The 15,770-nt window shown below is 41.0% G+C and overlaps 5 protein-coding genes across 5 annotated transcripts; 4 read left to right on the top strand and 1 right to left on the bottom strand.

Moving 5' to 3' along the window:
- Positions 1 to 1,045: 1,045 nt before the first annotated feature.
- Positions 1,046 to 1,933, top strand: EAF01_008597 (uncharacterized protein; the record flags this gene model as incomplete). The annotated part of the gene is made up of 2 exons (XM_038916853.1): positions 1,046 to 1,090; positions 1,154 to 1,933. The coding sequence occupies 2 exons, from the start codon at positions 1,046 to 1,048 to the stop codon at positions 1,931 to 1,933; spliced, it is 825 nt and encodes a 274-aa protein (XP_038768215.1).
- A 1,055-nt stretch (positions 1,934 to 2,988) lies between these two features.
- Positions 2,989 to 4,380, bottom strand: EAF01_008598 (uncharacterized protein; the record flags this gene model as incomplete). Its single annotated transcript, XM_038916854.1, has 3 exons — positions 2,989 to 3,279; positions 3,331 to 3,874; positions 3,962 to 4,380. The coding sequence occupies 3 exons, from the start codon at positions 4,378 to 4,380 to the stop codon at positions 2,989 to 2,991; spliced, it is 1,254 nt and encodes a 417-aa protein (XP_038768216.1).
- Positions 4,381 to 4,775: 395 nt separating this feature from the next.
- On the top strand, positions 4,776 to 6,374 carry EAF01_008599 (uncharacterized protein; the record flags this gene model as incomplete). The annotated part of the gene is made up of 1 exon (XM_038916855.1): positions 4,776 to 6,374. One exon carries the CDS (start codon positions 4,776 to 4,778, stop codon positions 6,372 to 6,374), a length of 1,599 nt encoding a protein of 532 aa, XP_038768217.1.
- A 2,625-nt stretch (positions 6,375 to 8,999) lies between these two features.
- EAF01_008600 (uncharacterized protein) lies at positions 9,000 to 9,810 on the top strand (the record flags this gene model as incomplete). The annotated part of the gene is made up of 2 exons (XM_038916856.1): positions 9,000 to 9,652; positions 9,714 to 9,810. The coding sequence occupies 2 exons, from the start codon at positions 9,000 to 9,002 to the stop codon at positions 9,808 to 9,810; spliced, it is 750 nt and encodes a 249-aa protein (XP_038768218.1).
- Positions 9,811 to 12,104: 2,294 nt separating this feature from the next.
- Positions 12,105 to 14,652, top strand: EAF01_008601 (uncharacterized protein; the record flags this gene model as incomplete). The annotated part of the gene is made up of 2 exons (XM_038916857.1): positions 12,105 to 13,896; positions 14,018 to 14,652. 2 exons carry the CDS (start codon positions 12,105 to 12,107, stop codon positions 14,650 to 14,652), a joined length of 2,427 nt encoding a protein of 808 aa, XP_038768219.1.
- Positions 14,653 to 15,770: the final 1,118 nt, after the last annotated feature.

The following is a 15,770-nucleotide window of genomic DNA, read 5'->3' on the forward strand; positions in this document are numbered from 1 at the left end:
AAACTTCTCTCAACAGGGTCAGAGAGGATTAATGGATCAGAATGTACAGAGAATTACTCGAACCAGCCGCATGACGAGGTGTTTACTTACAAAGGCGGTTACTTGACCGTGCCGTGTTATGCAAAAGTTTCATAACTTCAGGAACTCCACATCGCAGACATATCTCCCAATGACCACAGTGATGGCGAACTTCATGAATATTATCAGGTCTTTCAGAAACTCCCAAGACAAAATTGGGTGAATTTGCTGCCCTAGCCATGTTTGACTCGAAGCGAAATCCCGTGACTTCTAAGAAAGCAGTGTACAATTGAGTTTCTTCCCTCCTCCTCTTTTTTGCTACGGCAACCAGTCCTTTTATGTCTGTTTTGCAACCAAAATCCTTCAAGTTGCGGAATAAAGACGACCATATAATCCTTGCATATTTCTTTTAACCATACAATTTAGAATTATAGCGATCAGAGTTGCCATCACTTGCACGGTTGTTGTCACTGAGCACCTAGTCTCTTACTTCTCCACCGAATATTCCTCAAGTTTGAGAACAATAGAGTTCCAAAATACTGGTAGGGTCCCTATGATGATAACCTTTTGTCTTTGTTGTAGTCGGTTAGATTTGCTAATAATGCCAGAAAGATAGCAGCTCATACATACAGGAACCGATTGTTTTCAAGGTAGGGCAGATCCAAATTATCCAAAACAAACTCAGGAACTGTCGCATAACAGAAAATTCAATCAATCAGCACGCAAATAGCAAGCAGCTCAAGTTTTACAAAAACAACACCGTTGTTGGCCATTGATAGCGATTGGGTTGCCCTTCACCTTTCAGATACTTGTTCAAACCAAGCAATTTGAGTTGCACTGAATTCCTACATACATCCCTCACAAGTAGCCCTACTCAATTTTTCATTAGAACATTCAGGATTAAGTAAGTCCAACAAGTGACTCTACCTTTCAGCATGCTAACATGGCTCTAGAACGTTTTGAAGGCATTCACCAGAAACGATTTTCAACATCCTCTTTTAAGACTTGAAATTACTACAAACTCATTATGTCTCCACCTCAGATATCTGTAGACGTTGCTTTGACCTTGCTTGTATGTTTAGCTATGATATAACATGTATCCTTGATGAGGAAAAATATACTAATTGATGTCCAGAGGAACAGCGATACTGATTTCCTCATCGGCTATGAAAATTCGGTCCCTGATCCGAGATCATTGACAATCGAGCAGAGAAAAGACATCACTGCCGCTGTCTTGGGAAATCCCGAGCCTCATAAATTCATCCATTTTCATTTTTGGGGAGTCGACGACGAAGTAAGATCTAAGCAAATTATCATGCATAGATATTCCCATGCCCGCCACCACGATTGGTATAATCATGATGATATCAATAAGCTCAATGTTTTTAGACTTGCTGCCGTCACATTTGGATTGACTGGCATTGATATTTCAGTTGGAGAGAGATGCTGGAGCGTTGTACCCAAGTCACTAAAGAGAGCATGGTTCCCAAATCTGGTACAATGTGTCGACGAACGCAGAGCTGAGTTTGCCAGATATTTGGCTAACGCGATGCTCAATGAATACATGATTGATGGAGAGGCTGATGGAGGTGATGGTATTTATTCCAGATATTCTGAAGAATTTGAGATTGTAACTGATATTTTTGAAGCTCAGAATAACTCTATCGATCTAGTTCAAAGCGCCAGTCAAACTGCCCTCGCATCTTCCTCTGACATCTCCGTTGGATCGTTAATTTTGAACCCAGAATTGGTCTCTGCTTCCACAAATAGCGGTTCGCCAATAGCTGGTCCTCAATCATCGAGTCTACCTGCAGAAATCGAATCGCTGGATCTCAACGACGACCCTGATGCAATGGACCTTGAGTTGGAGCATTCCGTCAACAATGAGGACCATGGAGAGATTATTTTGCTATAGAGAGCAAGGGAGCTGCAGGTGAAGAAAGTTTCTGTGTCGGTAAGTTAATCCAGAACTTAACTTTTGATCCAAGCTAATGTCAATCTTCCAGAATAACAAAAGCTTGCGTTGATGAATTTGGACGTATTTAGACCTCAGTAAATCTCCAAAGAAGTTTGAGAAACGTCTTCGGTATTCGTGCGATTCAATCCTCTAAACCAAAAATCGTGTTGCTCAACCACCAATGTCTCACCATCGGCAGAATATTCACATGGATCTGCCTTAAATATTCTACGAATTCAACAGCGATATCTCTACAGTTTCACAAGACTCTCATCTCAACAAGCTTTCTTACTACAAGCCTTCATTCTATCAGCGCTCATTACTGCGAAATGTACTCTTGGCAACCTTATGTCTAGGAGACAACTGTTTTTCTTTGATAATTGTCCATGGCAAAACCCCCCCCGATGTTGGCATAGCGAGTTCACTACGGTTGGCCTTTTGAATGCTTTTTCCTTTTTTGTCGATTTCTTTAATTCCCTTGATGATAATAAAGCTGGTGTATTTCGTTGCGGGAAATCTGTTGGACACAGACATGGCTTCGCTCGGATTTATTGTTCCTCTGTCAATATTGGGTCTTCGTCACGATATTGGATCCACACCCCTCGACTACATTGCACTTGCTTGTAGTTCGCCCAGGAAGTCATCATAGCTACTTAGTTAGTTTATGCGATAAGATTCATTTTGAATTAAACAAGTTCACACGGATCTTCAACTCACTCGCTGATAACACATGACATGACTCTTGACTGATTATGCTAGTACATGTAAGAACCGCGCATCAAGAGTAGAATATTTGACTCTAAGATTGATCACCTCTAGTTGAGACCCATGAATCGCAGCTACCTTTTCTCCATTGTGAGCTCCAGAACTGTGAACGGAACATCTCAAATCCGGGGCTTGTCTTTCAGCATCACAAATCAAGATATAAACAGTTAATTCTATTTTAATATATTTCTACATAACTGAGTAATTATCATCATTAAAATCTGAGGTGTATCGCGAGCGCTGAGATTTTAAATAGCGGGACCTCTTCCAATCCAGGTACGATAACTTCTGAAAGGACCTCTTCGCTTATCAATGTTCTTATACTGTCTACCAGGAGCGAGTCCTTGTTGATTAGTCGTGAAATATAGCCACCCATCCAAGATAGCCATTGTATCAGCAGCCTGAACTTGACCACCACGAACAAGGGTCTTGAGGTTGTAATTCGCAGCTGCTACCATGCCTTCACCACCGGCTGGAACACCGTTGACCTCATCGGTGACTTCGGATTGGCGAGTGTCGGCATAGAGAATTGCATTTTGCTGCGGTAAAAATTAGTAATAGTATTGAATCATAGAATGTAAGTAACATACAGCAGAAGCACAAATGTATACTCTTCCACGGTCATCAGCTGTAAATCCTGCCTGCTCAGATGGGAAGTTGCCAGGATTTTGAACCACAGCTTCAATCTCTGCGTCTGTTAAGTTAGAGATGAAAGCTTCCTGAGACGCAAAGTACCAGTGGTTAGAAGCCTTGACACCCCAATACACATTACCCCCAGTCAACGCGATACCGTTTGTTCCAGAGTTGAGATTTGAAGATGTAGTACCGACCCAGTTTCTGATGACTTCTCCATTGTACATGGAGATAAAATGTGGATCAGGGGTAGTAAAAGTGCTATTGAAGAGATGTCTAACGGTAGCTCCAGTATCGAGGTCTATGGTTGTGATAGAGCCATATGCTGAGTCCTCGGTAACGAACGCATATCCGGCGGTGCCAAGAGTATTATTGACTTTAATATCATTCAACTGGATTTTGGCATAGTAAAGCTCAGGTGGATAGATATAGTTACGGATTAGCTCTCCGGTAGTGTAGTTGAATGCCATAATTTTAGCTCCATAGGTTGTGGGGTAGGAACTAAATAAATGTCAGCTGATGTTTCACACTTCAAAAAAGCACCAAGCCCCTGAATTCGTAGACGAAGAAATAGAAAGATAAACATACGCTCCATTAGGCACTCCACTATCAATAACCCAAAACTTTCCTTCCGCGTCCAAAACCACATTCTGTACGTTTACAAAGCACTCTGAAGCATTTTGGCCCGCAGCACAATTTTGCCATTCAGCTGATGGCCATGGAGCTTCACTATTGAAGCCTGTTGCTTTCGTGAGAGTCCAGTTTTGTGGCTCCATATTCCGTGCATAGGTGAAGAAAATGTTGCCATCCGGATCCAAGCCTAATCCAGTGGGAGCACGTACATACTCGTGAACGGCTTCTAATCCCAGCCCAATGACATCTAAATCGGCGGAACATTGTCCAATGGTGGTGAGATTGGTGCGCTGTTGTGATAATGGAATTGGACAGGTGCCATTGAAGGTTTGAGCAGCTGCTGTCGCTGCAAATGCAGCGAGAAGGAGTAACATTCTTACAGGTGTAGATTTTTCGCGTATTGACGAAAAGAGAGGAAGACAAAGAAACTAAAAAAAACACGAACTAAAATCAAAATTCAACATCATTGGGCGGGAGGTATGTATATATTTGAATATTTGGAGATGGCTGCGCCTACAGTCATGGCAATACTGCGGTACTGAAAAACTTCGGCATTCCGATTTAAGGTTGATGATGATGATATTCGGAACTTGGCACTCGCTTGGCATATTCCACAATTTAAGTCAACTACCCCACTTTCCGACCACCCCCTCTTTTCGACCACCTCAAAAACCACACCGCTTTGAGTAATTATAAAATTTATACTTTGAATAGCTCAACAATGCTTTAATCAATTGATTTGAAATTTTGATATTATTATAATTGTGATATGAAGAATAGATATACCGAAGAAGATATCGCAGAGGCTCTTAGAGCGATTACAAATGGAGCAAGCATACGAAGAGCTAGCTTGGATTATGGTGTTCCACGTACCACACTTCACGATCGAATATATGGTGGAGTTTCGCATCAAAAAGGCGCCCAAATACTTCAAAAGTTATCTCCAATTCAGGAGAATCGACTAGCAGAATGGATATTAGTACAGGAAGCTCTTGGTACTAGCCCTACACATCGTCAAATCAGAGAGATGGCAGAGCACCTCCTTATTGTACGAGGGGAGGATCCCTCACTTGGAAAGAAATGGATACATAGCTTTTTTCGAAGGCATCCTAATATTGGAACTAAGAAGCAACATCAAATCGATTCTGCACGAGTTTCAGGTGCTACATCTGATATTATTAAGAAGTGGTTCCGGAACCTCGCAATCCCTGAAATCAAGGCTATTAAGCCGGCCAACAGATGGAATATGGATGAAGCAGGTATAATGGAGGGTCAGGGTCTTAATGGACTAGTAGTAGGAAGCACTGATCGAAGATTTATTCAAAAAAAGCAACCTGGATCTCGAATTTGGACCTCTTTTATAGAATGCATTTCAGCCAATGGAAAAAGCATTACTCCCCTTGTAATATATAAGGGAAAATCAGTTCAACAACAATGGTTTCCAACAGATTTGACTCTATTCAAGGGTTGGAACTTTACCGCTACAGAAAATGGATGGACTACAGATGCTACAGCTTTAGAATGGCTGAAAAAGATCTATATCCCTCAAACTACCCCTATTCAGCCGGAAAATTCAAGACTCCTCATTTTGGACGGACACGGAAGCCATGAAACTACAGCATTTATGTTAGAATGCTTTAATAACAACATATATCTCTTACTTCTCCCACCACATACGTCACACGTACTACAACCACTCGATTTATCTGTGTTCTCACCCCTAAAAAGTGCATATCGAATCGAACTTAATAAATTAAGTCTATCATCCGATTCCTCACCAATTGGAAAGCGCAATTTCCTTTCTTGCTATCAGAAGGCTAGAATAGAAGGTTTAACTATTCAAAATATCAAGTCTGGGTGGCAAGCTAGTGGTCTTTGGCCCAAAAATATGGCTAAACCTCTTATGAGTCGACTTTTGCTTGAAAATAGCAATAGAGAGGTTTTATCACTTAATCCTGAATCTGATGATGATCCTATTCTTCAATGGAATATATATTCATCGTTTATTCAATGGAAAACCCCTCAAAAAGGAGCCGATATCAGAAAATATAGAGATATAATGATTCAAGAGAAGGAGATCGATTTGCCAACACGAAGATTACTATTTCGCAAGATTATAAAAGGATTCGATGCTAAGGATTATGAACTCTTAGAGGCAGAGAATAAGATTAGAAAGCTAGAATATCAATTAGATGAAGCATTACCTAGAAAAAGGCGAAAGGTTGTGGTATCTCCAAATTCGAAGTTCGCAGGGATTAGAGCTATAAGGCGTACACAAATTGAAGCTGGAGATCGTGAAGATGAGGTAGATGATAGCTCTAGTGCTATAGAAAGTGATTCTACAGGCGATTTCATTGAAGTTCAATAGTTATTGAGTTATTAAAGTTTTAAGTGTAGATAATATGAATTTTTTAGGTGGTCGGAAACAGGGGGTGGTCGGAAAGTGGGGTAGTTGACTTACTTAGAGGCTCCGGCGAACCCTCCACGGCCACTTGGCGCATAACATTGTGGAATACGCTCAAATGAGGTGAGCGTAACGGCTGGCTCGAGTGGATCACCAAACACCTTGTTGAATAAACTGGAGGGAAAATTGTTTGTCCCAAGCAATTGGCAAACTTTCTGCGGTATTTTGTGCATAAAGCGAACAAATTCGCGTATTATTTTTACGAACTGTCATCTGTCTCGGAGGTTAAATTCTGAGTAAGACAAGATTTGCTTACTTACAATTTCTACAAAGCTCAGAGAGGGCATCTGCCGCGCCAAGTGGATGCCGCAGACTAACATAGCTAGTTACCAACTGCGACCCCCTTTTCTTCATAAGTCCCAAAATTGCTTCTATTTTCCAGCAATTCATGTTAATTGTATCCTTATGTCATGTAAGATAGAAGCACAAAGTGTGCTGATGAGAGACTATGGACGAGTAATATGACAATACTCCGTTATGGAAACCTTTTCACAGTTTTGTATTAACGTGGTTTATCAGTACATACATTATATCAATATATGCACCACTTCAAAATACATCAAAATTAGTCTTTTATTAATATTTTTATTTAAATTATTAATCATTATTTTTTTTAAAAAAAGTTTCCCTATAAATAATAAAAATAAAATATTTATAAAATTTAATCTTTTTATAGATATCTCAATTGTAATTTAAGAATATTATACTTTACATTACAAAAATCAATTTCTTTGAATAATCTTATTATTATTATAAGATTTTACTATTTTAATTCATTTTCATATTATTTATATAAATAAATATAATATATATAAAGAAAAATTAAATTATACTAATAAATAAAAAAAGTGTATGATTATATACAGCCGTTTTTTGTATATAAAAATAATAATATATATACTGATATGGTATACGTACTAATAAACCACGTTAACCAAGCTTCATTATCTTGTTTTCTCATGTAGTGGGGCATTTGAATCGAGCTTCCAGTGGTCAAAATTGCCTAAGCGACCCCCCCGATGCCAATCCCCAAATTGCTTCAATATTCAAAGATCGGAACTACCGGGTACTGTCCACAAAAGGGACTCGAAGAAAGACTCTTTGATCGGATGTACCTGGATCTTGAGATCGAGAATATTGGAGTTGCTGTTTGGCTCTGGCTACCGATTAAGTCAAGTTCATAAATTAGATTTGGTGGACACTGAGTTGAGGGATCCATTGTTCGGAGCGGAAAATGCTGAGAATGTAGAGTAGTTGGGAAGCTGGATGAAGCAGTCTTCAGTACTTAGGAGGATAGATAATAGGTCGGTAATTGTAAAGAATAAACAAGCGCATTAATATCTTATGTCCATCTCTAGGTTCCCCAGAGCAAAGAGGAAATACTTGGAAGATGTAACCTTTTGATAAAGATCTTCCGTTGAAAAATTGAGATTATCTCCTTGTTCTCTCTAAATTTTGATCTTATTCCATTCATTGCGAGTCACTTCAATCATAGTTCGTGTGCAAAGTCCAGGCTTCAAGAATAAAATATATGCGTCGTGTACCCAAAGATTCGATAAGTGAAGCAACGGATTCAGAATTCATTACCTACCCGGGTGGGCTTCGTTACATTGTAGCTTTGTACTTGAAAGTGGTATTCCTGACTGTGGTTTAGCAATTATATAATAAAGAAGAAATAGGATAGGCTTTGATATGGCTCTGCATATTCTTTACTTAAAATGCGATAAAAGGCAGATTATGAATGTGCAAGTGAAAATGATTGAATCCCAGTGATTGCCTATGTGTTCTTATACAATTATTTTTGGTATTCACCTAGAGAGCTACCTGTAGAAGCTACCCAGTTTCGTTAACCATTGGACAAATCAATTTCATCTGATGTCATTTGAATCAATCACCCCCTCCCCCTCCTACTTGTAGTAAATAATAATGTTAGAAACCACAAACTCCACAAATAACTCTGTCTAATTACTTTCCTGAATCATTTCACGAATAATGTATTTGTATTTGATAACATTTAGTTCGAGTTAGTTTCCTATAACAAATGTGAATAATGAATCCTTGGACATACTGTCGTCGACCTGCCGACCAGCTGTATGTCGTTTCAGAACAAATGGCCGTACCTTTATTTATCTATATAAACAGATTATTTGAAAACCTGAGAACTTCTTTATTTCATTAGAAAACTCTTACATCAAGGATCTGAGAAATTTTATCCTTGGAAAGACCTTCAAGGACAAGATACTCATACAAAACAACCAAGTTCACACCCTCTGTGCATATTTTGATACTTGCAACACACCATCGTTCAAGGCATCTATTTTGCAGAAGTTGTCTTAGTTCAGGACATCAAATTTTAAGCATATTCTACTATCAAAGACTTGAGAATCTACCCTGAGTTCACTACTCTCAACTGCTCCATGGTATCTACCTGAAGATTAGCCAGCAGTTTCACTCATCCCTAGTTTCTACTTGCAAAATCAAACAATCAATTATATTCACTAACCGTAACAAAGAATTAATCTAGGTCAAATGTCTCAGAAGAGGAACCAAGAACTTCCACCCACCAAAGCACCTCTTCCACCATTTGGACAGCCAGGTCACCAAGGAAAATCCGCCCTCCTCCGCGAAAACTTCCTCTGCAACCTCGCAGATGCGATCGTTCCTACCGGTCTCTTCGGTGATCATAAGAGACACCGCCGAGATAGTGCCTATAGGGCAGGGGACTTCAAGAAGGCTGATGTAGAGGCCCACGATGAGGAGGATGACTGGGTAAACTTGACAGACAAGACAGTCAAATCTGGTCCTCTGCAAATCACACCTCGTGATACGAAGTCTGAAGAGCATCGCCGCAGTCCCAGCATGAGTAAATCTCCACCGATGAATCAGGGGTTCAGCCAGGCTAAACTCAGTGCGGGATCGATCCAGGATGCATTTTTTGCTTGGGCTGTTACTGGTGATACAGATTTGACGCCTGCCGTTGTTGGCCAACCCGACAATTCCAAGTTCATCCTTCGTCGCTATGATATTAGGAGTCCCACAAAGATCGAGAAGAAGCGCATCGATTTGCATATCGATGAATTCGATTGGAGCAATAAGGAGCATGTTGATAGACTGAACAAGGCTCGTCGTCACTGGGAGATTAACACTCTTGAGTCAAACCCACAGACCAGTGGAAAGTCTCGGTAAGTTTCGCATGATCTGAGGATTTAGAGATTTCAAATTACTAACGATGATCGCTTTTAGCGTAACTATCGATGGTAGACGCTCTCCTGTTGATACATCCGTCGGAAGCTGGTCACCTGGCGACGAGGAGGGTGATGGGGATTCGATTGACTTCTAGAGCAGCTAGAAACTTGGCGAGCAACATCTGTCAGTCATTAACTGACTTTTGGGCGTATTGAATCATGATGGGACACGGACGGGACAGTTTCTTGGGATCATGGAGCTGCCGGATTTCTTCGACTATTTTGATACCATGGCATTCCACGGCGTTTGGAGTGTTTACAGACTGGGTTTTATACAGATCGAAATCAAGGTTCTGTGCATGCCATTTATGTTTATTCTTACATGTGACTTGTTTCATGATATGAATGCTAGCTTTGATCACTCTTTTGAAATTTCACACACGTCGCCGACACATAAAGCCCAAAATGATAAAAGTTAGCTTGATGATCAGATAGGGGGCTGCGACGCTCGAAGTTGGACTAGGTACACGCGGATAATGTTCTGAGTAATAAGTGCCTGCAGATGGAAAAGTTTCTGATTTTAACTTTGACCTAAAATACATTTGCTACCAAGACTAATCGAAATAAAATAATCATGCAGCGTGAAACCAGATCTGCTCATTTATCTCCCTATAGCATTCTCTCACAAGATTAATCATCTCTAATAATCTAGCTGGCCTGCACGGTATTTCGCTTGGAAGCTTGACGAGGTTCCTAATCCTCCTTTTTTCCTCTTTTCCTCTTTCGCCTCGAAGAGCTTGGAGGCTAGAGTGGAGGAGTACGTGTGAATTGTAATAATATGAGGCTAGAAGAAAACGAGCTGGCGGCTACTGATACGGGATTGGATCAAGACCCTCCTTCATACTCTTTGCCTCCATGCACAAAATATAGTTAAGCAATAGCTTCTTCTCAAACATTGAAATGGTGATGTAGTATCCTTCATCTCTGTGAGTTGGTATATAATATCCGCCAAAATCTTGAACAAATTCCGTTCGAATGCTTCAAAAGTTAACATATACGTTTCACTGGTTAGTCTAGATTCTGACAAGAGACAAGGTGAGATTTGTTTGAATTCTTCATTGAAACTATCATCTAGAAGAGAGACAAGGAGAGGGTCACATACTTCCTTTCATAGAACTTAGGATGTTGAAGAAAGCAAAGAGCCAACATGAGTCTTACATTCCATACACACCCGAAAATGGTGAATGAAAAAAGATAACATTTGAGGTTATCTTCATGCCGATGATATCCATACACCAAGGCACAAGATAGATCACAGTATTAAACAGAATGTTTTGAGTGGAACATGTACGGCTCTGTGGGAATAGAAAATGTATGTTCAAAAACAACAATACCATCCAAACCATCTAAAACATTCACTCCTCACTTTCCCCAGAAGAAAAATTGTTTCTACATATGTTATATATTATTCACATAGCAACCACCGTACCAAGGGCGGGGTAAAGGGTGATAGATGATTCTACCGCAGAATAAGATTTTCTATCAAGTTCAACATTGATACAAAAGGATCCCGAATCTTCATCTTCTTTGATTTCTTTCTTTCTCATAACAACTTCTTCCATCCTCACAACATCAACATCTCGATCTCATACAACTCTCTCTAAGTCTCTTAGCAACAACAATTCTTCAATCTTTTCTTGATATTGGATTTCCACATCTTTCGTCAGCATTAACATCTTTGACACGATTTCTTGATTTCTCGTGAGAATATCCTCGAAGTTTCCAAAAGTTCATTTCACCTCCAGTAAGCGCATCCTTTCCTTTCCAGCTCTTTCTATGCTATCTCTTTCTCGAGCCCTTTGCCTATCCTTATTCTTCACTCTTGCGAATTGAAGCACTTCTCATAAAAGCAATTCTCTTCCTGCACAATACACTTCCTCCACTCTCTCTATCCTCGCGCCTGAGCAGATAGATCAATCTCCCGCATTGCACTTAGCTCAACCACTCTTCACTTTTGTAAGTAGAGCCTCGTCGTAGAGTGCACTCTATTTCTGGACTATCTTTCTCTCAATCGTCCAGGCAAATCATCATTCCTTCTTGCGCTTGTGCATCGAATCTTCATCACGCTTCGTTGCATATCTTCACTCAGACTTCTTACCCCCTTGCATAGCAAATTCGTACACTTACTTTCATCTTTCGTCTTTGACTCAATTCTGTACGAGCGCACTTGACATTTTCCCGTCAGTGACATTACCTCACACAATCTCCAACTCAAATTTATCTGGTTCATATCATTGAACAGTCTTTAAGAATTCTCGTTTAAATACTGCATACGTTCCAAGATCTAGGCATTCACCTGAATTACCTGATCGAAGATCTCAAGTATTCATACTAATTCATTTTAACACTTAGCGAAAAATCGAAATCCGACCACAGACGAGTACACATAATGCAGAGTATACGAGAGATGGAACAGAACGGAGAAAAGAGCACGTATAGCTGTCCGAAGTCACCTCTTTGCAAAAGCTTGGATGTTCTCAGTGCCGCTGCTGCTTTCCAGGAAAAAGATCGAGCTCCTATAATTCACCGCGAAAATTTCGGAGATGAACAGCAAAGACCTGCGACTTCTTTTGTAGAGCGCGATTCGGGCCTTGTTACTGGGGGCGGTGGTGATGATAAATCTAGCAATACCCCCACCGCCGGTAAGAAGATTACCCACAAGACCCCTCTGCCGAGCGACCGTAGAGACGGATCAGAAATGCCACTCGATTCAACACTCAGTCCCTTACATTCTCCACATGTGCCACGGATCATCAAGGAGATACCCAATCCAATTTGCCCTTTCCTGTATAATCACTCCATCGGTAGATTTTGTTTTCATTGTCGATATATGGAAATGCCATGGAGAGACAGACTTCCAGTGGCTCTCGACACGAACGGCAACAAAATCCAAGTCCCCCCCCAAGGTGCATTGCTAGAGGGTGTAAGAAACTTAACTGAGCCCTTCGAGATTGCCCAGCTTGCTCTACTTATCGAGTTTCGCATCATAGAACAAGATCTTGCCACCATCCCTGGTCTCGTTGCAACTTTTAAGTACTTCCCACATTTGCATGATGTTGCTCATAGAATTGCAAATATGGTCAAAGAGCTTCGAACCTTGGCTGATGAAGGTGAGAGCGAACGAGTACCACAATGGTTCGATACACTCCATGAGTTGTTGAAAGATCCCAATTTGACGCACGACCGATACTTCGCACAGACAACTGGAGAGTGGAACTTCCAAGCAAAGAATCCAGCACCTGCCGTTAAAAAAGCTCGAATCTCAACACGATTTTTGACCGGTATTCCAGTGATGCTTACCAGAGAGGATGCGATAAACTATGAAAACACTCGCGACGGGCGCACCGAAGCTGAGGCTCGTGAACTTATGAATCATCTCAATAGGAACGAGAGCAGAGGTCCAGGATATGTTCAATTCACGTTCGACTTTGTAAGTTGGTTGAGGGAAGGAGCGCATAGCACTGGTAATGATGCTCCACAATGGAGTCCCCGCTACGTTCAAGAGTATTATACGCATATGTACCCCGCGTCTGCATTGGTTTATGGAACCAAAATAAACGGCACACGATCGCGTGGTCGGTTGGATTTTTCAAACCGCCATGACTCGACACCCAGAACACCACGTTTTCGCGAAGAGGCCTCGGAAGTTGAGCTCTACGATAGCAATGATGATGAAGAAGAACTTGAAGGGGCTTACTTTCGTAAGATTCCAGAAGTTAAGAAGAATACACCAGGTCGTGCCAATGTTACATGGCGTTTTGTTGAAGGAACAGACATCACAAATGCACAACTCGGAAACCCAGACCCTAGCAAGTTCTATTTGACTCGCCAAAATGTCGATGATCCCGAAGAAGTTGATCTCCGTCAATACGCACAAATTGCCGGATTTGACTGGAATGATCCTGCCGACATCAAGAAGCTCAATAAGGCTAGAGCTCAGAATCGTAAGCGTACACATGGTAACATTGCCGAAACACGAATTCCATGGACACAGCTGGAAAAGGATAAACTCTTTGAAGAGGTACAAGATGCGATTAGAGTCGGTGAGACAAGACATACGATTGACTGGGATGAGATCGCAGACAGACTCAGACAGAGATTCGATGGCTTTGTACAGAAGAAGGGATCTAAGTTGGCACCAGGAGTTGAGAGAGAACTAAAGAATGGCAAGAAAGATAGAAGTAAGTTAATATTTCCTTGCTGCTTTTGTGTGATTGGAAACTTGAAGGGCCGTGAGGCCCGGGTTGCGATTACGGATTCACTTTATTCTTGAGATATGATAGCTAACTACTTGCTTCACAGCTCTCAAGACTAGTCACAGCGACCGCGTAGGTTACAATCGCACTGGCTCTGCAACGGAGACACAAGCCTTGAAATACCCAGATATTCTCAAGTTGATCAATGATGCAACTGGAATTGGTGGAAAGGGAGGACGTGGCATGCTCAGAGGTCCCTATCGACCCCCGCAAGCTGCTGGTGACGAGAAGAAAGAATCCAACAGTCAACCAACAAAGGAAGACACGCGCGTCGCCCGCAGCAGCTTTTCACAGGCTATTAATGATGAACAAGATGAGGATGACGATTCACCAACAAAGAAACACAAGAGTAGGGCTTCCGGCACGATGTATAATGCGCCGACCAAAGAGCTTAATCCGTTGGCAAAGCGAACTCTGGACCTTCCTAGCAAGAGATTTGTGCACATGTTCGATGATGTATATGATACAGGAAATGGTCGTGCAGCAAAGAAGCCAAAGATTATTCACCGTCGCTATTCAAGCAGCCCACCTCCTCGTATGTTAAAGAAGCACAACGATAATGAAGAGGATGATGGATCACCACCTTCAACATCCCAACCATCTGCATTGAACACTGCGTTTGGGTTGAAGCTTCCCAAGAGTAGTGCAAAGCAGTTTGACGCCACTTCAGGCAGGAAATAGGCTATTTCTAAATCCATGCCGGTGGAATTTCTACTACGTGTTGATACCCAGCATGCTTGTCTTGTAATCCTTCTTGACAAACAAATTGTTGCTCAGCCTCTGTCTTCTTGGTGTTTCGCTTTGGGGTTCTCTCAATTTCCAGTCACCAATCGACACATTGAGAAACACAAAACTTCCACCGCAAATTCTCAAATGTACAACTACTGTTTCCCGACAATACAAATTCATCACTGTTTTCGCACAGATTCCATTCAAAAAAAAGCTCACGCGAACATTTTCCCCAGTTATTCTCATCCATAAGGAGACAGTTCTCATGAAAAATGATGACACCAGCCCCCAAATTCGGCACTCGGCAATTCCACACAGCACAAAATTTCATTCATTTCAGGTTTAGGTACGGCGATACGGTATGGTACATAGCGATATGGATATGGTAAAGATTACAAAAACAGATAATCTCGATGGCGTGCATACAGCTTTTATTATTCTTCATGATGCAATAAGGTTGGGATATGTATGATAGTCAGAGATTATGGAGCACATTTACGATTATGAGGTAATTTTCTTTTCTTTATCTGGGCTCGGGTTGGGTTTGTGCTTTGTCTCTATTTATGATAGTGTAGGATAATTAAATCGATGAAGAAAATGTTTTTATTGAATTTGTGATGTGCTTTGTTCTTGCTTGTGACGTGTTGGGAAGTGATGGTATGGGAAAAATACCTAGGTAGGTATGTGATGACCCCTTTTTGTCCGCTTATGCACCTGCTTTTGTGAAAGTTCGGTCGGGTATTCAGTCCTTCATCACACATGGGATTTGTATCACATATCTACTTGCTAAGTTCATCTCTTATTTAGAGGTATGTGTTTCTATAAACTTGTACAAATCCTATCAGACCCGTCTATTTGCAGCATGGATAATGGTTGAAATCCGTGATAAGGGTAGCATGACGAAGAGGTGGATCCGCGATCGTATGTAGGGAGGAATCTTCGAGGAATCTTTCCCAGCATAGAATGGACAGAAAATGAATTAGAGAAGAGAGAGGATTTCTTGTGACTACAAAATAATCTAAGATTTTTATAAGATAATCATCATGTATATATCGCGATGGGAAACGAAG

Source organism: Botrytis porri (genome assembly GCF_014898465.1).
Source record: "Botrytis porri strain MUCL 3234 chromosome Unknown BPOR_011, whole genome shotgun sequence".
Taxonomy (NCBI): Eukaryota; Fungi; Ascomycota; class Leotiomycetes; order Helotiales; family Sclerotiniaceae; genus Botrytis; species Botrytis porri.